This window comes from Oncorhynchus keta, chromosome 34 (assembly GCF_023373465.1).
Source record: "Oncorhynchus keta strain PuntledgeMale-10-30-2019 chromosome 34, Oket_V2, whole genome shotgun sequence".
Classification (NCBI taxonomy): Eukaryota; Metazoa; Chordata; class Actinopteri; order Salmoniformes; family Salmonidae; genus Oncorhynchus; species Oncorhynchus keta.
In genome coordinates this window covers 26,947,102-26,967,935 of record NC_068454.1, presented here as the reverse complement: position 1 = coordinate 26,967,935, position 20,834 = coordinate 26,947,102, and the positions used below count along the sequence as shown (strand labels likewise).

The 20,834-nt window shown below is 45.0% G+C and overlaps 1 protein-coding gene and 1 long non-coding RNA gene across 27 annotated transcripts in view; one reads left to right on the top strand and one right to left on the bottom strand.

Moving 5' to 3' along the window:
* The window catches only part of map2 (microtubule-associated protein 2), a 163,874-nt gene that overhangs the window by 12,073 nt on the left and 130,967 nt on the right, over positions 1-20,834 (bottom strand). For 16 of the 20 annotated variants that reach the window (XM_052493516.1, XM_052493517.1, XM_052493532.1 and 13 more), the window contains 6 exons: positions 19,287-19,348; positions 10,889-10,963; positions 10,553-10,700; positions 10,349-10,405; positions 9,559-9,734; positions 7,527-7,673 (listed from right to left, as the gene is read on the bottom strand). In XM_052493516.1, coding sequence (XP_052349476.1) covers positions 7,527-7,673; positions 9,559-9,734; positions 10,349-10,405; positions 10,553-10,700; positions 10,889-10,963; positions 19,287-19,348 — 665 coding nt within the window. Of the gene's footprint in view, positions 1-7,526; positions 7,674-9,558; positions 9,735-10,348; positions 10,406-10,552; positions 10,701-10,888; positions 11,075-19,286; positions 19,349-20,834 lie in introns of those variants that run through there. The other 4 variants (XM_052493521.1, XM_052493523.1, XM_052493526.1 and 1 more) reach the window with 4 other exon arrangements.
* LOC127915078 (uncharacterized) lies at positions 11,083-15,290 on the top strand. 7 transcript variants are annotated; one of them, XR_008090145.1, is made up of 4 exons: positions 11,083-12,416; positions 12,448-12,520; positions 12,917-13,721; positions 15,166-15,290. It is a non-coding gene; the product is annotated as an uncharacterized LOC127915078 (long non-coding RNA). The 7 variants fall into 7 exon arrangements; XR_008090147.1 differs by having other exon boundaries at positions 11,083-12,520; positions 12,917-13,533; positions 13,680-13,721; XR_008090146.1 differs by lacking the exon at positions 12,448-12,520 and having other exon boundaries at positions 11,083-12,385.

The window sequence follows — 20,834 nt, the reverse complement described above, 5'->3', positions numbered from 1 at the left end:
GTCTCTCACTGACGGCCATGACACTTTGTGTTTGCTTTCTTTATGTAACCAATGGTGACCTTTGAGCCTTGTGTCTACAGCTGAGCTAGTCTGATCCTCAGGGAAAGCTAGCTAGTGTAAACATACTGTAGATATACAGTACAATATATAGAATAGGAAAAAAGCCCCTGAGAGCACAGCAATTGACTTAAATGGGGATGGATCTGTTCTAGTGAATCTAATTCTATGAGTGTAAAGTAACATCCCCTGACATGCTGTATGTACTGTATGCCTGTCAACAGGGAGACAAGGTGCTGAATCTGCCACGATTACTCAGACTGTCTGTTCCAAACACAGACTGTGCCTGCCCTGCAACCCAAATGGCACCATATTCCCTAAATAGTACACTACTTTTGACCAGAGCCTTATGGGTCCTGGTCAGATGTAGTGTACTATTTAGGGAATAGGGTGATGTTTGGGATGCATCAAAAATAGCTAAGGCACAGGATTTCTTTCTAAAACAGTCACAGTTTGTGTGCCGGGCCGGGCCTGCTATAGCTGTAAGGAGACAAGGCAAGTTTGATTGCGAAACAAACATGAAATAGCAGGATTAGTCGGGCTGCGGAGTACAAAACATCTTAAGACATTTACAACATTCATAACATGTATCACGCTTGACATGCAGCGAGTGGGGAAGAGAACCGAAAGGAAAGTCACAGGCCAGCAGATTGTCAAGAGAAGAAGAGAAACAGTGAGCAGTGGATTGAAGCGGAGTGAAAGAAAGAAAAAGTTAGAGAGAGCAGAGGAAGAAGAGAGAGATAGGCAACGGGGTAATCTGGTTGGCGGTCACAGCTGGAGCCTCATAAAAAAACAGCAAACAAGTAGAACACATTTTTCCTCCCGTTGCATTTCTCTCACCACAATACAAACATTTGGATATATCCTCTCGTGTTGTACTTCTCTATATACCACGTATGCTTACAACACACATCCTTATACATATGCATAGTCTCTACAGGCCTACGCCACGTTAAGGCCAATACTGTGAAGTTGTAATACTTCTCTAGGTTTGAATATTCCATATTGCGTTCCATCTCATAACAGGTACAGCGATGTACAAAGGATTGTTGGATTCGGAGCACCAGTACGTGGACTCTGCATGGAAGATTGATGCACCAGTGTTGATGATACTGCATCAACACCCTCATATATATATATATATATACATATATATATCCATCACTAGAGTGGGTATATATTACAAATGAATGACGAACAAGAAGTGGAGACTTCAGTTTTGATCATCAAGCTGTTCAGATAAGATACTGAACCATACAGGGCAAAGTGCTCAGGAAACGGATTCAGTGATTTGTCTTTAGTCTTATGCACATAACAATGGAACTGTACTCCCATGACAGTAGCTAGCTAGCTAGTAGTAGCTAGACAGTAGCTAGATAGATACAGTAGCGAGATAGATACAGTTTGCTCTTCAAGGGAGAGACCAGGAGAGATCATCACTCACAGTCAGATTGGAGAGTTGTGTAAACATACCAAAGTGGGAGTTGATACATCTCAGAGCTAACTGCATTCCAGATTTGGTTCTGGGTCTATAAAGTATTTTTTGTTGTCGTACCCCAGTAAGACTAGCTGTCTCTATTGGCGTCGGCTAATGGTGATCCTAATAAAAGTTCAAATCAATGTGGAGGACCGAGGACCAGATTGAGCATGTAGGCAGACAGGCTGATCTAAGACTGTGGGCTGGGGTTGGAGAGAAGGATAGGAGCAGGGGTGGAGGCAGGGTTTGAATTATACAATGACTTGCTATTACAATTTTCTTGATATTTAAATGATTATGGTGGGGACCCTGATTTATTAAGGGGCTGCCCAGTCTCCCCCACAGCCCTCTAATTGGAATACTGGCTGAGGGTGGAGGTGCCCCCTGTACGGACGTGTGCTAGAGGGGGACACAGTCCACTCATCTGCCAATAGAAGGACAGAAAATGAGGCCTAGTACATACTCAGGTTGTACTACTGATGCACTAGGCAGTATGGCAGTTTGCATAACCGTTGTGTGGTTGGTTGCAGATTTCTGGGAACTTTCCCCAAATTCCAGGAAAGTTTTGGAACATTACCTGAATTTTGCAATTCTGACCAGGTGTCTCCATCAGTGAATGAGTTGTACAATCTGAGTTTGGACTAACTAGGCCAGAGAGAGGAGAAGGGAGAGTGGGAGCAGAACGGTAGGTACAGGTACATACATTGCCTCCACGAGGAGAATGCTTCATGTTATCCTTGGATCCACATTTTGACTGTACGTGACTGAAGTCCAGCTTCTTGTTTAAAATCTGAATCTAGAGGAAATACAGATATTTAATGTGGCTATTTAGGTGGGGATGAGGATGGATGCTTAGCTTATTCTATGTTATGGAAGAGATGTTTCGGCACAACATGACGAGAACAGATATGTATGAAGGCAGGACAACTGCTGATGATGATCAGAGGAGTGCTGAATGGAGATTCAATAGAGGCTTACATCCCTTTGATACACCAACAAATAGAAAAGTACTCTGAAATAAACTCTGGGTCCAAGACGTACTTCACTTCCTACCAAGATTTGGCATGTGTTTGTATCTTGTGTGTGACAGAGTGTGTGTGAGGGGATAAGAGGGGCTTGGTATACAGAGGTACTGTATACCAGTGGGTCGTTGGCTGGCATGTGGGCCCATGTCACACAGACAGACATATGTGCAGCAGACAGACATAAAATGAGAGAGACCATGCGTAGGAGCGATCTCCATATCATATCATATTTGTCACATGCGCCGAACACAACATCTGTAGACCTTACAGTGAAATTCTTACTTACAAGCCCTTAACCAACAATGCAGTTAAAAAAAAATCATATTTAAAAAACAATACAAAAAACAAATAACAAAAGAGCAGCGATAAAATAACAATAGCGAGGCTATATAATGGGGGTACCGGTACAGAGGGAGTCACTGTACTGTTTATGGGATACTGTAGGTCTGCTACTGGTACTGGCTTGATTGGAAGTACTGTATAGGTTCTGCTATGCTACATGCCTGTATATGTATCAGGCTCTACTGAAATATCCTGTAAGTGTGCATCCCAAATGGCACTCTATGACAGACAGAAGTTGACAGACAGAAGTCATTGGTGCTCTCTAGAAGGTCTGAATCCCCGTAACAACAGTTCTGTGAAAGGTCCTGACAGAGTAATGGGTCTATGTAATGAATGATGAGAATGGTGACATAAACACTCTCCAAGGCCGAAGAGGTGGGAGACCTTGGTTGCGTCCAAAATGGAACCCTATTCCCTATATAGTCCACTACTTTTGACACGGGCCCACAGCGCTCTGGTCAAAACTACTGCCCTACCTTTCCAAAGAACATACTGAATAAAGATGGAAGGAGGATCCACAACCCTGAGAAAGGCTTATAAACTGTAGCTTAGTACTAAAGAGGAACAGACATTGTATGATCCACAACCCTGAGAAATACTTATACATTATAGCAGTGGTCACCAACCCGTCGATCGCTATCAACTGGTCGATTTCCATTGACTGGTCGATCTCCAAGATATTCCTAGTTGATCGGCAAACATTTCTGTAAAAAACCCAACGATGAAGTCTTGCATTCCTATTTTTTGTATTTGTCTCGTGCTTTTAGAGGTAGGTGCAACCAATTCAGCCTCCCTCGTTGGGTAGGCGAAGTGTTCCCATGTTGAACCATTACATGTGTCTGAAGGTACAAACTCTGCCTTCCCGGGGGGCCCGGATAGCAAATCAAGTGCACTATAGGCCTACCACTGGCCAATCAGATGTCTCAGATTACCGTGTCTGCAGTAACGTCGCAGGCGCAAAAGAAAGCTACAGCAAAGTTAATACAATGAGATTTCAAAACTTTTAAAACCATGACCAGAGAGAGACTGTCAACTAATACAGCGAAGAGATGCTGTTTTTATGAATGAGTTCATGTTTAAGTTCTTAGTCAGCTGTCATGCCCTGACGTTAGTTATCTATGTTTTATGTATTATTTTAGTCAGGTCAGGGTGTGACGAGGGTGGGTATGTGTATTTAAGTCTTGTCTAGGGGTTTTACTATATCTATGGGGTTTTTGTATGTTTAGGTATTTGTAGGTCTATGGTGGCCTGAATTGGTTCCCAATCAGAGACAGCTGTTTACCGTTGTCTCTGATTGGGGATCCTATTTAGGTTGCCATTTCCATTTTGTTTTTTGGGGGTTATTGTGTATGTATAGTTGCCTGTGTCAGCACTCGGTTTCAATAGCGTCATGGTCGTTTTGTTTAGTGTTTATTCTTTAATTAAAATAGAATGTATTCATATCACACTGCGCCTTGGTCTCTTCGTTATGACGAACGTGACATCAACACTGTCAACACCTTTATTCAAACTTTTCTATTTTCATAAAATGTGCGTTCTTCCTACTTCCACTTGCGCTACAACCAGCACTGCAGCTGTAATGATAGTGTAACGGTTTTCTAGGTGTGAAGGAGAGTCGGACCAAAATGCAGCGTGTAGATTGCGATCCATGTTTAATGAACAAACGTAACACGAATCTAAATACAAAACCTACAAAACAATAAACGCAACGAAAACCGAAACAGCCTAATACTGGTGCACTTACACACAGAACAAAGACACTAAGGACAATCACCCACAACAAACTCAAAGAATATGGCTGCCTAAATATGGTTCCCAATCAGAGACAACGATAAACACCTGCCTCTGATTGAGAACCACTTCAGACAGCCATAGACTTAACTAGAACACCCCACTAAGCTACAATCCCAATACATACACACCACATACAAAAACCCATGCCACACCCTGGCCTGACCAAATAAATAAAGATAAACACAAAATACTTTGACCAGGGCGTGACAGATAGGCTTGCACTATTATAATTAGCGGCTTGGGTCTTTTGTAATATTGAGGAATACTTTTTCTGTTAATAGGAAAAACAACATGAATTAATGCGGTGCGACTCGAGTTTTGTCATCAGTTGGAAGACAGTGTCAGCGGAGGAAAGTGAGAGCGGAAGGATGTTGAGAGCTGCTCTCTTCCTCCATTGAGACCTTAAAAACCCAGTAAAATAAAATGATTTAAAAACGGATCTATTATCGGTGTGATCATATTATAGTCTGCCTCATATTTTGAAATACTTTTTTTTTTTTAAATGGTCCTAACATTGGCAGGGCGATTCAACCAAAGCCAATATGCGATGATAATATATTGGGTCTATAGCCTACGGCATAAACCTCATTGCTATAGCACTGTTTTTAATAGGTTCATGTTGCATAGGCTTACATTTCAGTCACGTTAAAACAAATCTGAGTGGTAGATCTCGACTTGCATTTAGACTCAAAGTGATCTTGAATCAGAGAAGGTTGGTGACCACTGCACTATATCTTCCTACTAAAGACGCACAATGTATGAGACACTCAGCAGCAATGGCCACACAAAGACGACAGACTCCCTCACACAAGACGACAGACTCCCTCACACAAGACGACAGACTCCCTCACACAAGACGACAGACTCCCTCACACAAGACGACAGACTCCCTCACACAAGACGACAGACTCCCTCACACAAGACGACAGACTCCCTCACACAAGACGACAGACTCCCTCACACAAGACGACAGACTCCCTCACACAAGACGACAGACTCCCTCACACAAGACGACAAACTCCCTCACACAAGACGACAGACTCCCTCACACAAGACGACAGACTCCCTCACACAAGACGACAGACTCCCTCACACAAGACGACAGACTCCCTCACACAAGACGACAGACTCCCTCACACAAGACGACAGACTCCCTCACACAAGACGACAGACTCCCTCACACAAGACGACAGACTCCCTCACACAAGACGACAGACTCCCTCACACAAGACGACAGACTCCCCCACACAAGACGACAGACTTGAGATGAGATGGATAACACGTCAGCAGACAGGAGAAAGCCCATAGCTTGTTGGCGCTTAAACATTTTCAAGTGCTGAAGGTAGACTAGTTTGTAATAACATCTGAGAGACATTCAGCCTGTAAGAACCACACAGACAGAACATGAGGTGATATACCAGGTGAATGAAAGATAACCATAAAGTTGTGTTGTCTGGTCAAATATATACAGATTTCTCTCTGTTACATGGATAAGAATCAAAGTCAAACTAAAACAGTAGCCAACACCAGTTCAGGCAACAAAGAAGGAAATCAAAACTAAAGTGTTTACCATAATCCATCCTAGCTTCATAGACAGTGAATGCTTAAGAAGAAATATTCTACCACAATTAATGACATTAAGACTAAGACATTATACTAAGACCAGAAACCCCCAACTCATCCTCCTTCCCCATTCTACCTCTATTCCAGTAACTGTATGGTCAGTTTCAAAATGATTCATCAGCTTCTTGAACACTTTACTCAGTTACGGGCACAAATAGAGGAGTTCCTGAGTGGCTGTCGAGGGTTGTGCTACTGAGACTCCTAACAGGTTTATCATAACACTGACAAAACACTCCAATTATTTCCCAGCCATCGAGTCAAAAGAGCCGAAGCAAACACCATTGCATCAAAGGGAGGATTAATATTTAACGCAGTTTAACGCAGAATCAGGCACAGATTGTGTCCAAAATGGCACCCTATTCCCTTTATTGCACTACTTTTGACCAGGACCCATAAGCTCTGCTCAAACACAGTGCAGTTTATCGGGAATAGAGTGTCCTTTTGGATGCAGACACTGAGGGGTTGGGAAATGGCAGCATAGCAGCCTTGACAACCTCGTGCCCAGACAGTCACCTCAGGTTGTTGTCACTTCCGGTTGGAACCCCTATCAGAGACACTTGCAGCCAACCAGTCACCCAGGAGTTGAGTCTAGTTTGCCAGCGGTGGTGGGAAGACACTACCCAGGGGTGTAAGCCTTGTTTGGGCTGAGCCATATGGGAGGCAAGAGAGGTAGAGGTGTTCCAGCATATTCTCTAGCGTCGATGGTGAGCTACAGAGGGATATTACAGAGACAATGCCACAAGCACTGATCCTCCAAGAAGATTCATACTGTGTATGTCTTCCTTCATCACAACAATGTCCTTTTCCCATCTCGCTCATCTGAAAAGCTCAGCTGCTACTCCAGAAGTGTTTTTCTCATTGCCCTCCTTTTAAAACCCAGCAAACAACGACCAGACAGACAGACTGAGGGAGGGAGGACAGAGCTACAGTAACAATGGAGCGACAGACTATAAACGTGGAGAGGGACACAAAAGACAGGGAGAGGAAGGGACTGAGGAGGGTGGAACAGGGGTTAAAAGCCTGAGAGGAAAGTCTGAAAAAAGGAACCAGCAGCTACAGCATAAGTCAAATACAAAACAAGACTGAGGTAGAAAGAGAGGCAGAAACAGAGCATAAAGAGGTAAAAAGAAGGGAGGATAAATAAGGGAAGGAAGAAAAGAGAAAGAGGGGGGAGGGGGTATAGTAGAAACCCATGGACAATCACTAACCTGGCCCCCCTTGGGCTGGTAATTGATGTTGTCTGTGGAGCCGATCTTAGACTTGACATTTTTGAGGTCTGGCAGAGGCTGGTTGAGGACGCGAAGCTGTTTGGGGGTGGTGGCAGGGGACTTGGGAGGGGTGCGGAGCAGAGCCACCTTGAATAAATTAATTGATGCCATGATATACTCACATTTTATTTGGAAAAAAGATGAGCTAATCTCAATATGATCTCCTGAATAAATAAGGGATAAATCCATAAAGATGAGCTAATCTCAATATGATCTCCTGAATAAATAAGGGATAAATCCATAAAGATGAGCTAATCTCAATATGATCTCCTGAATAAATAAGGGATAAATCCATAAAGATGAGCTAATCTCAATATGATCTCCTGAATAAATAAGGGATAAATCCATAAAGATGAGCTAATCTCAATATGATCTCCTGAATAAATAAGGGATAAATCCATAAAGATGAGCTAATCTCAATATGATCTCCTGAATAAATAAGGGATAAATCCATAAAGTACAATTATATACAGTGCATTCGGAAAGTATTCAGACCCCTTCACTCTTTCAACATTTAGCTAAATTACAGCCTTATTCTAAAATGTATTAAATAAATGTTCCTCATCAATCTACACACAATACCCCATAATGACAAAGTGAAAACAGGCTTTTATATATTTTTGAAAATGTATTAAAAATATAAAACAGAAAAAAAATAATTTCAGTGATATTCAGACCCTTTGCTATGAGTCTCGAAATTGAGCTCTGGTGCATCCTGTTTCCTTTGATCATCCTTGAGATGTTTCTATAACTTGATTGGAGGTAAATTCAATTGATTGGACATTATTAGGAAAGACACACACCTATCTACAGTTGACAGTGCATGTAAGAGCAAAAACCAAGCCATGAGGTCAAAGGAATTGTCCCTAGACCTCCGAGATAAGATTGTATCAAGGCACAGATCTGGGGGAGGGTACCAGAAAATTCCTACAGCATTAAAGGTCCCCAATAACACAGTGGCCTCAATCATTCTTAAATGAAGAAGTTTGGAACCACCAAGACTCGTCCTAGAGCTGGCCGCCTAGCCAAACTAAGCAATCGAGGGAGAACCAATAACTCGTTGGTCACTCTGACAGAGCTCCAGAGTTCGTCTGTGGAGATGGGAGAACCTTCCAGAAGGACAAACATCTCTTCAGCACTCCACCAATCAAGCCTTAATAGTAGAGTGAACAGACAGAAGCCACTCCTCAGTAAAAGACACAACAGCCCGCTTGGAGTTTGCCAAGAGGATGTTAAAGGACTCTGGCCATGAGAAACAAGATTCTCTAGTCTGATGAAACAATGATTTTACTTTTTGGCCTGAATGCCAAGCGTCACGTCTGGAGGGAACATGGCACCATCCCTATGGTGAAGCATGGTGGTGGCATTATCATGCTGTGGGGGTGTTTTTCAGGAATGGCTTCAGGACAAGTCTCTGAATGTCCTTGAATGGCTCAGCCAGAGCCCAGACTTGAACCTAATCGAACATCTCTGGAGAAGCTGTGCAGCGACGCTTCCCATCCAACATGACAGAGCTTGAGAGGATCTGCAGAAGAAACTCCCCAAATACAGGTGTGCCAAGCTTGTAGCGTCATACCCAAGAAGACTCAAGGCTGTAATCGCTGTCAAAGGTGCTTAAACAATGTACTGAGTGAAGGGTCTGAATACTCATGTAAATGTGATATTTCCATTTGTTATTTTTATTTGATAAATTAGCAAACATTTCTACAAAACTTTTTTGCTTGGTCATTATGGGGTGTTGTGTGTATATTGATGGGGGGGGACTATTTAATCAATTTTAGAATAAGGCTGTAATGTAACAAAATGTGTAAAGTCAAGGGGTCTGAATACTTTCCGAATGCACTGTATTCGTCTAATTTAAAACACATTTCGAGTAGCTGCCTCAGGGGACTACAGTATAACAGCATTGATTCCTGGTCAAAAGTAGTGCACTACGTAAGGAAAAGGGTGCCATTTGGGAAGCACACTGTACCTTCTTCTCCTGCAGCAGGCTGAGTGAACGTGGTGTGCCGGGGGTGCGAGGGGTTCCGGGTGTGCGGCAGGAGTAGCTGTAGCTGGGAGGGGTTCCAGGGGTGATGGCTGTGGACCCTGGGGTGCGGGGTGTGGTGGGACCGCTGCACAGCGAGCGGGAACGCATTGACTGTGTGCCTGGGTTTGGGGAGGTCATAGAAAGTTCATAGAGGTCATACAGAGAGGTTACACAAAGGTCAATCAGAGGTTGGGCATCTCTCACCATTACTCTAGCCTGGTCTCAGATCTATATGAGCAGTCTTGCCATTTTCTGTTATCTTTGGTCCATTTGAGTTGGCAAGACAGAACAAACAGATCTGGTACCAGGCTAACATTACCAAAGTATTTAAAGTTAGTCAGATGAAGAATGGCTCAAAACATACACAAACAGAATGAAACAGTGTAGTTACTCGAATGAAAGACGTAAATGAAGCCCAAACTATAGGATTGAACAACTTGATTACTAACTACTAAGGATGAGACAGACATGTGATCTTGAACACACAGAGAGACTGAGATGAGCTGGGTGAGATCATGTGAGACAAGATGAGACTAGGTAAGACATTGCAGGACTAGGTGAGATACTGCAGGACAAGGTGAGACTGAATGACAAGGTGAGACTGGATGACAAGGTGAGACTGGATGACAAAGTGAGACTGGATGACAAGGTGAGACTGGAAGTAAATCCAGTTGAAACGGGGGACAGAGTGAGACATGGATGAGACTAGATGGGATTGAGAGTTCCTCTCTACCTGTCCAACTAGGGGCACGTCCTGTTCTATGCTCCGCCCTGACCTCTGTACGGAACGCTAGAGGAGAGCAGGAGCGGAAGAGGATTAAACAGAGGAGAGAGAGATAGAGCGAGAGAAAGAACAAGAGAAAAATCAAGAGCGAGAAAGAAAGAGGCTAAGCGAGAGAGACCGGCAGAAAGAGAGAAACCAGGAGAAGGGACTTACACTTAGGTCTGCGAGGTGCGGTGGAGCCGGAGCTGGTGATTGAGGTGGAGCTCTCCTCCTGGTCGTGTGAGTGGTGGTGGGTACGCCGGCTCAGGATAGAGGTAGGCCGCGGCAGGGATGACCTCTTTGGGCTCTGAGAACCACCATCCTGTCACATACAAACACACACAAAGGAAGGCAAACAGGCACAGAAACACACACACACAAACACATACATTTAGCTTAGTACTGTATTTACAGAAGTGCACAAGTCAGAAAATGCCCCAGCTTTAGGCTGGGTATTAATTTACAGATGTGAGATCAGTTGATCAGTTCAGGGCCATATGCTAACCTTACCACGTCTATCAGTCTGTGTAGTGTTGGGGAGTCACGAGGCCCGACCGAGGAGGGACGGGGCCTATCAAGCTCCACCTCCACCAGGAAGTTATTTTTATTGTGGGAGGAGAAAGAGGAGATAAGGCGAGGGGGCAGGAGGGTGGCCGCTCACATTTTACAGGTGGGGATCTTTCTCAGTGGTGGCGACTAAGTGACAGACAGACATATGGGGAAGAGATGGGGGATATTGGGGTGAGAGATGGGAGAGTTACAGGAGAGAGATGGGTGAAAGATGGGGGAGATAAGGGTGACAAATGGGTGAGAGACGAGGGAGAGATGAGGAGATATGGGGGAGAGATGGAGGAGATACGGGTGATAGATGAGAGGGATACGGGTGAGAGATTGGGTAGATATGGGGGAGATACGGGTGAGAGATGGGGGAGAGATATGGGGGAGATACAGGTGAGAGATTGAGGAGAGATGGAGGAGAGATGGGGGAGATACAGGTGACAAATGGGTGAGATGGGGGGGATATGGGGAGATACGGGTGACAAATGGGTGAGAGACAGGAGAGATGGGGAAGATACAGGTGACAAATGGGAGAGATGGGGGAGAGATGAAGGTGATACGGGTGAGAGATGGGGGAGATATGGGAGAGATGCGGGTGAGAGATGGGGGAGAGATGGGGGAGATATGAGTGAGAGATGGGGGAGATACGAGTGAGAGACGGGGGAGATACGGGGGAGAGATGGGGAGATATGGAGGAGAGATGGAGGAGATACGGGGGAGAGATGGGGAGATATGGAGGAGAGATGGAGGAGATACGGGTGAGAGATGGGGCAGATATGGAGGAGAGATGGAGGAGATACGGGTGAGAGATGGGGCAGATATGGAGGAGAGATGGAGGAGATACGGGTGAGAGATGGGGCAGATATGGGGGAGATACGGGTGAGAGATGGGGGAGAGATATGGGGGAGATACGGGTGAGAGATGGAGGAGAGATGGGGGAGATATGGGTGAGATGGGGGAGATATGGGGGAAATACAGGTGACAAATCGGTGAGAGACGGGAGAGATGGGGAAGATACAGGTTACAAATGGGTGAGATGGGGGAGAGATGGGGAAGATACAGGTTACAAATGGGTGAGATGGGGGAGAGATGGGGAAGATACAGGTGACAAATCGGTGAGAGACAGGAGAGATGGGGGAGATACAGGTAACAAATGGGTGATATGGGGGAGATACAGGTGACAAATGGGTGAGATGGGGGAGATACAGGTGACAAATGGGTGAGATGGGGGAGATACAGGTTACAAATGGGTGAGATGGGGGAGAGATGGGGAAGATACAGGTGACAAATCGGTGAGAGACAGGAGAGATGGGGAAGATACAGGTTACAAATGGGTGAGATGGGGGAGAGATGGGGAAGATACAGGTTACAAATGGGTGAGATGGGGGAGAGATGGGGAAGATACAGGTGACAAATCGGTGAGAGACAGGAGAGATGGGGAAGATACAGGTAACAAATGGGTGAGATGGGGGAGATACAGGTAACAAATGGGTGAGATGGGGGAGATACAGGTGACAAATGGGTGAGATGGGGGAGATACAGGTGACAAATGGGTGAGATGGGGGAGAGATGGGGAAGATACAGGTTACAAATGGGTGAGATGGGGGAGATGGGGAAGATACAGGTTACAAATGGGTGAGATGGGGAAGATACAGGTTACAAATGGGTGAGATGGGGGAGAGATGGGGAAGATACAGGTGACAAATCGGTGAGAGACAGGAGAGATGGGGAAGATACAGGTGACAAATGGGTGAGATGGGGAGATACAGGTGACAAATGGGTGAGATGGGGGAGATGGGGAGATACAGGTGACAAATGGGTGAGATGGTGGAGATATGGGGGAGATACGGGTGAGAGATGGGGGACAGGTGGGGAGATACAAATGGAGGAGAGATGGGGGAGATATGGGTGAGATGGGGGAGATATGGGGGAAATACAGGTGACAAATCGGTGAGAGACGGAGAGATGGGGAAGATACAGGTTACAAATGGGTGAGATGGGGGAGAGATGGGGAAGATACAGGTTACAAATGGGTGAGATGGGGGAGAGATGGGGAAGATACAGGTGACAAATCGGTGAGAGACAGGAGAGATGGGGGAGATACAGGTAACAAATGGGTGATATGGGGGAGATACAGGTGACAAATGGGTGAGATGGGGGAGATACAGGTGACAAATGGGTGAGATGGGGGAGATACAGGTTACAAATGGGTGAGATGGGGGAGAGATGGGGAAGATACAGGTGACAAATCGGTGAGAGACAGGAGAGATGGGGAAGATACAGGTTACAAATGGGTGAGATGGGGGAGAGATGGGGAAGATACAGGTTACAAATGGGTGAGATGGGGGAGAGATGGGGAAGATACAGGTGACAAATCGGTGAGAGACAGGAGAGATGGGGAAGATACAGGTAACAAATGGGTGAGATGGGGGAGATACAGGTGACAAATGGGTGAGATGGGGGAGATACAGGTGACAAATGGGTGAGATGGGGGAGAGATGGGGAAGATACAGGTTACAAATGGGTGAGATGGGGGAGAGATGGGGAAGATACAGGTTACAAATGGGTGAGATGGGGGAGAGATGGGGAAGATACAGGTTACAAATGGGTGAGATGGGGAAGATACAGCTTACAAATGGGTGAGATGGGGGAGAGATGGGGAAGATACAGGTGACAAATCGGTGAGAGACAGGAGAGATGGGGAAGATACAGGTGACAAATGGGTGAGATGGGGGAGATACAGGTGACAAATGGGTGAGATGGGGGAGAGATGGGGGAGATACAGGTGACAAATGGGTGAGATGGTGGAGATATGGGGGAGATACGGGTGAGAGACGGGGGAGAGATGGGTGAGATATGAGTGAGAGATGGGGAGATACGGGGAGAGACGGGGGAGATACGGGGGAGAGATGGGGAGATACGGGGAGAGACGGGGGAGAGACGGGGGAGATACGGGGGAGAGATGGGGAGATACGGGGAGAGATGGGGAGATACGGGGAGAGACGGGGGAGATACGGGGGAGATACGAGTGAGAGACGGGGAGAGACGGGGAGATACGGGGGAGAGATGGGGAGATACGGGGAGAGACGGGGGAGAGACGGGGGAGATACGAGTGAGAGACGGGGAGAGACGGGGGAGAGACGGGGGAGATACGGGGGAGAGATGGGGAGATACGGGGAGAGATGGGGAGATACGGGGGAGAGACGGGGGAGATACGAGTGAGAGACGGGGGAGAGACAGGAGAGATGGGGGATATACGGGGGAGAGATGGGGGAGATACGGGGGAGAGATGGGGGAGATACGGGGAGAGACGGGGAGATACGAGTGAGAGACGGGGAGAGACAGGAGAGATGGGGGAGATACGGGGGAGATACGGGGGAGACGGGGAGATACGAGTGAGAGACGGGGGGGAGACGGGGAGATACGGGGAGAGACGGGGAGAGACGGGGAGATACGAGTGAGAGACGGGGGAGAGACGGGGAGATACGGGGAGATACGGGGGAGAGACGGGGGAGAGACGGGGGAGAGACGGGGGAGAGACGGGGGAGAGATGGGGAGATACGGGGGAGAGATGGGGAAGATACGGGGGAGAGACGGGGGAGAGATGGGGGAGATGGGGAGATACGAGTGAGAGACGGGGGAGAGACGGGGGGAGATACGAGTGAGAGACGGGGGAGAGACGGGGAGATACGGGGGAGATACGGGGGAGAGACGGGGAGATACGGGGAGAGATGGGGAGATACGGGGGAGAGATGGGGAGATACGGGTGAGATATGGGGAGAGATGGGGAGATACGGGGAGAGAAGGGGGAGAGATGGGGGAGAGACGGGGAGAGATGGGGAGAGACGGGGGAGAGATGGGGAGAGACGGGGGAGAGATGGGGAGATACAGGGAGATACGGTGGAGAGACGGGGAGATACGGGGGAGAGATGGGGAGATACGGGGGAGAGATGGGGAGATACGGGTGAGATATGGGGAGAGAGGGGGAAGATACGGGGGAGAGATGGGGAGAGATGGGGAGATACGGGGAGAGACGGGGGAGAGAGGGGGAGATACGGGTGAGATATGGGGGAGATACGGGGAGAGATGGGGAGATACGGGTGACAAATGGGTGAGATGGGGAGATACGGGGAGAGACGGGGAGAGATGGGGAGATACGGGTGAGATATGGGGAGATGGGGAGATACGGGTGACAAATGGGTGAGATGGGGAGAGATGGGGAGATACAGGTGACAAATGGGTGAGATGGGGGAGATATGGTGGAGATATGGGGGAGATACGGGTGAGAGACGGGGGAGAGATGGGTGAGATATGAGTGAGAGATGGGGGAGATACGAGTGAGAGACGGGGGAGATACGGGGGAGAGATGGGGGAGATACGGGGGAGAGACGGTGGAGAGACGGGGGAGATACGAGTGAGAGACGGGGGAGATACGGGGGAGAGATGGGGGAGATACGGGGGAGATACGCGTGAGAGATGGGGGAGATATGGGGGAGATACGGGTGAGAGACGGGGGAGAAATGGGGGAGATAAGGGGAAAGATGGATTAGAGATGAGTGAGAGATGGGCGAGAAACAGACAGAGTGCAAACCAAACCACAAGTAAACAAGCATAAAACAATGACAGTGGAACCAAAGATGACTGTACTGAACATCATTTCCTCGACAATTGTGCAAACAGATCTATACTGTATAGAGTGCCAGTCAAAAGTTTGGACACACCTACTCATTCAAGGGTTGTTCTTTATTTTACTATTTTCTACATTGTAGACTAATACTGAATACATCAAAACTATGAAATAACACATATGGAATCATGTAGTAACCAAAAAAGTGTTAAACAAATAAAAATATATTCTCTCAACCAGCTTCAGGAGGAGCGCTTTTCCAACAGTTTTCAAGGAGTTCCCACATATGCTGAGCACTTGTTTGCTGCTTTTCCTTCCCTCTGCGGTTCAACTCATCCCAAACCATCTCAATTGGGTTGAGGTCGGGTGATTGTAGAGGCCTGGTCATCTGATGAAGCACTCCATCACTCTCCTTGTTTGAAAAACAAATGATAATCACATTAAGCACAAATCAGATGGGATCGCGTATTGCTGCAGAATGCTGTGGTAGCCATGCTGGTTAAATGTGACTTGAATTCTCAATAAATTACTGACAGTGTCACCAGCAAAGCAGCCCCACACCATCCCACATCCTCCTCAATGCTTCATGGTGGCAACCACACATGCGAAGATCATCCGTTCACCTACACAAGCTCTGTCAAAAATCTCACATTTGGACTCATCAGACCAAAGAACCGATTTCCACCGGTCTAATCCCCATTGCTTGTGTTCTTCAAGTCTCTTCTTCTTATTGGTGTCCTTTAGTAGTGGTTTCTTTGCAGCAATTCGACCATGAAGGCCTGATTCACGAAGTCTCCTCTGAACAGTTGATGATGAGATGTGTCTGTTACTTGAAGTCTGTAATGCATTTATTTGGGCTGCAATCTGAGGTGCAGTTAACACTAATGAACTTATACTGTGCAGCAAAGGTAACTCTGGGTCTTGTGTGATGATTTTTGAGAATGCACTTCAAGAAACTTTCAAAGTTCTTGAAATCTTCCGTATTGACTAACCTTCATGTCTTAAAGTAATGATGGACTGTCACTTCTCTTTGCTTATTTGAGATGTTCTTGCCATAATATGGACTTGGCCTTTACCAAATAGGGCTATCTTCTGTATACCAACCCTACCTTGTCACACAACTGATTGGCTCAAACACGAAAGAATTCCCACAAATGAACTTTTAACAAATTTCTTATGGCTGCAGGGGCAGTATTGAGTAGCTTGGATGAAAGGTGCACAGAGGTTCCCATATTCAACTACCTGCTCCTCAGTCATAGTTGCTAATATTTGCATAGTATTATTAGTATTGGACAGAAAACACTCTGAAGTTTCTAAAACTGTTTGAATTATGTCTGTGAGTATAACAGAACTCCTATATCAGGCAAAAACCTGAGAAATTCCACTTCCTGTTTTTTTTCTTCTGGGGGTGGCAGATTTTCAACCAAGCTCTCATTGAAATTACAGCGTGATATGGATGAGTTTTCGCCTTCCACTAGATGTCAACAGTCAATAGAACTTTGTCTGATGACTCTAATGTGAAGGGGGGTCGAATGACACAGGAAAGAGTCGCCACTGCCACGAGTTTACCATGCATTCACTACATGCGTTCACAGGGGAAGGACCTGCGTTCCACCGGTCATCTGAAGTCATTCTAATTATCCGGTTGGAACGTTATTCAAGATATATGTAAACAACATTCTAAATATTGATTCAGTACATTGTTTGACATGTTTCTACTGACTGTTACGGAACTTTTGGACATTTCGTCATGTTATAGTGGACGCGCTTTGTGACTTTGGAATTGTTCACCAAACGCGCTAACTAAAGTAGCTAACTGGACATAAATAACGGACATTTTCGAACAAATCAAATCATTTATTGTGGACCTGGGATTCCTAGGACTGCCTTCTGATGTTCATCAAAGGTAAGGAAACATTTATCATGTATTTTCTGGCGGCTAATTTGGCTTCTGTTCTGAGCGCCGTCTCAGATTATTGCATGTGTTGCTTTTTCCGTAAACTTTCTTTGAAATCTGACACAGCGGTTGCATTAAGGAGAGGTATATCTATAATTCCATGTGTATAACTTGTATTATCATCTACATTTATGATGAGTATTTCTGTTGAAACGATGTGGCTATGCAAAATCACTTGATGTTTTTGAAACAGTGAATCTAATAAGCCAATGTAAACTCAGACTTTTTGATATAAATATGAACTTTATCAAACAAAACATGCATGTATTGTGTAACATGAAGTCATATGAGTGACTGATGACTGATGAAGATAATTAAAGGTTAGTGATTCATTTTATCTTTATTTCTGTTTTTTGTGATTGCTATATTTTGCTGGAAAATGGCTGTGCTTATTGTGGTTTGGTGGAGACCTAATATAATCGTTTGTAGTGCTTTTGCTGAAACGTATATTTGAAATCTGACACTTTGGTGGGATTAACAATGAGAATAGCTTTAAAATGGTATGAAACACATGTATGTTTTAGGAATTGTATTTATGAGATGTATTTATGTATTTATGTATTTATGTATTTCTGTGGTTTGAATTTAGCGCCCTCTATTTTCACTGGAAGTTGTCATATCGACCCCGTTAGAGGGATTGCAGCCATAACAAGTTAATTGAAATGCATTCCAGGTGACTATCTCCTAAAGCTGGTTGAGAGAATGCCAAGAGTGTGCAAAGCTGTCATCAAGGCAAAGGGTGGCTACTTCAAAGAATCTCAAATATAAAATATTTGTTTTACACTTTTTTGGTTACTACACAATTTGATATGTGTTATTTCCTGGTTTTGATGCCTTCACTATTATTCTACAATGTAGAAAATTGTAAAAATAAAGAAAACCCCTGGAATGAGTAGGTGTGTCCAAAGCTTTGACTGGTACTGTTTAAATATAGCGAATTGTCTTTGGGTTCTGGTTCCATAATATAATCACAGAATACAGTGTTCATACATATGTGTGTGTGTGGTAAGCTAGTGTGGGCAGAGAATCCCAGGCTGCACTATACAGAGCAGAACTGAACAGTCCTGGGAGATGTGGCATTTAAAGCGCTGTACCAGGCTGTGCTGTCTTTATTATTCTAAAAGAATGACTGTTATTATGTGGAGGAGTGACTGGCAGTCACGACCACAGATAATGGATGATAATTACATCCCAAATGCATCCCAAATGGCACCCTATTCTCTATATAGTGCACTACCTTAGACCACCACTGAATGATGATTGGAGGGAAGAGAACAGAAACACTTCTATGTTTATCTGGCCTGGATATTTAGTCCACTGTGACATAACCATCAGGGTGGATGGACATGCAGCTAAACAGGCCAAAGGGGATTCATTAAAAGGGGGACAGGATAGAGAAAGGATTTATGTTAGTTGATGTTAAGTGATTTTTTGCATAGAGGGATAAAACTGTGAGTTAATATGGACAGAAGAATTAGGTTCAGGCAGGGAAGCAGGTTTAAGCTGGTAAGAGGGGACTTATTTCTGACACTGTATCCAGAGTGTGTATTTTAGTGTGCTCGGTAGGTATGAAACAGAGGTAAAACAAGGAGATAGCCTACTACCTGAACTTGACCAATACTACAAAATCAACTTGTTTACCATTTCAAAATGTTTTGCTACAGTGTGTCCTACTGAACATGACCATGCACAGGTGACTTGTATTCTGTCATTAAATTGGACATTAAGTTATTGTATCGCACTGTGACGCGGTGTGTCATACTTACTGAGGCTCTGTCACGAGACTGTCTAGCAACACTGAGGGGCCGACGACCCTCTGGTACACCCACTGAAAGGAAGAGGAGTGTGGAGGAGAAGAAGAGGAGAGACAGAGAGAGAATGAGAGAAGGAAAGTGAGAGGGAGAAATAGAAAAGGGAAGGGAAGGAGAGAGGAGGAGAGGACAATAGTGAGGGAGAGAGGAAGAGAAAGAAAGAGATGAGGAGAAAGGAGTGCAAGAGAGAAAGACAGAGTGTATAGTTAGACGTGATTTAAACATTAGGACAGATTGACAGAAACACAAAAACACTCTCCCACACACACAACAGCTGTGGCTGAAGCACGCCACCCACTCTACAGTCTACCAGCACAGTCTAACTGACAAGTATTGGGCTAACAGTTACCCCTCTTCTGTAAACCACTACAGCAAACTTTGTGAGAGTAAATCTAGCCCTAACTGGGTTATAGTTTTGTATAATTATATGGTATTACTGTATACTATGAGGGAATTGGCTGAGATCCTATTTGAGCTGCTAGAGAAAAGCTCTGTTCTCCAATGCTTTAGCAGGAAATTATACAGAATATAGGATTTTGGATTACATACAGTAAGTGCACCCGTCCATCCCACCCCCTGAACAATTTAATTGGGGCAATGCAGCAATTTAGAGGGTTTACATTGAACATAGTCTATCTATCATAAACAGAGAGCTTCTGGAGGAAATGGAAAAGAAAACCACAAATGTAAAAACAGTGCACAAGTAAGATTATTTATTATACAGTACCAGTCAAAATTTTGGACACAGCTACTCATTCCAGGGTTTTTCTTAATTTTTACTATTTTCTACATTGTAGAATAATAGTGATGATATCAACACTATGAAATAATACATATGGAATTATGTTGTAATCAGAAAAGTGTTAAATAAATCAAAATATATTTTATATTTGAGATTCTTCAAAGTAGCCACCCTTTGCCTTGATGACAACTTTGCACACTCTTGGCATTCTCTCAACCAACTTCAATTAACAGGTGTGCCTTATTAAAAGTTAATTCGTGGAATTTCTTTCCTTCTTAACGCATTTGAGCCAATCAGTTGTGTTGTGACAAGGTAGGGGTGGTATACAGAAGATAGCCCTATTTGGTAAAAGACCAAGTCCATATTATGGCAAAAACAATTCAAATAAGCAAAGAGAAATGACAGTCCATCATTACTTTAAGACATGAAGGTCAGACAATCCAGAAAATGTCAAGAACATTTCAAGTTTCTTGAAGTGCAGTCTCAAAAATCATCAAGCGCTATGATGAAACTGGCTTTCATGAAGACCAGAGTGACCTCCGCTGCCGAGGACAAGTTCATTAGAGTTAACTGCAACTCAGATTGAAGCCCAAATAAATGCTTCACAGAGTCAAGTAACAGACACATCTCAACATCAACTGAATCAGGCTTTCATGGTCGAATTGCTGCAAAGAAACCACTACTAAAGGACACCAATAAGAACAAGAGACTTGAAGAACACGAGCAATGGGGATTAGACTGGTGGAAATCTGTCCTTTGGT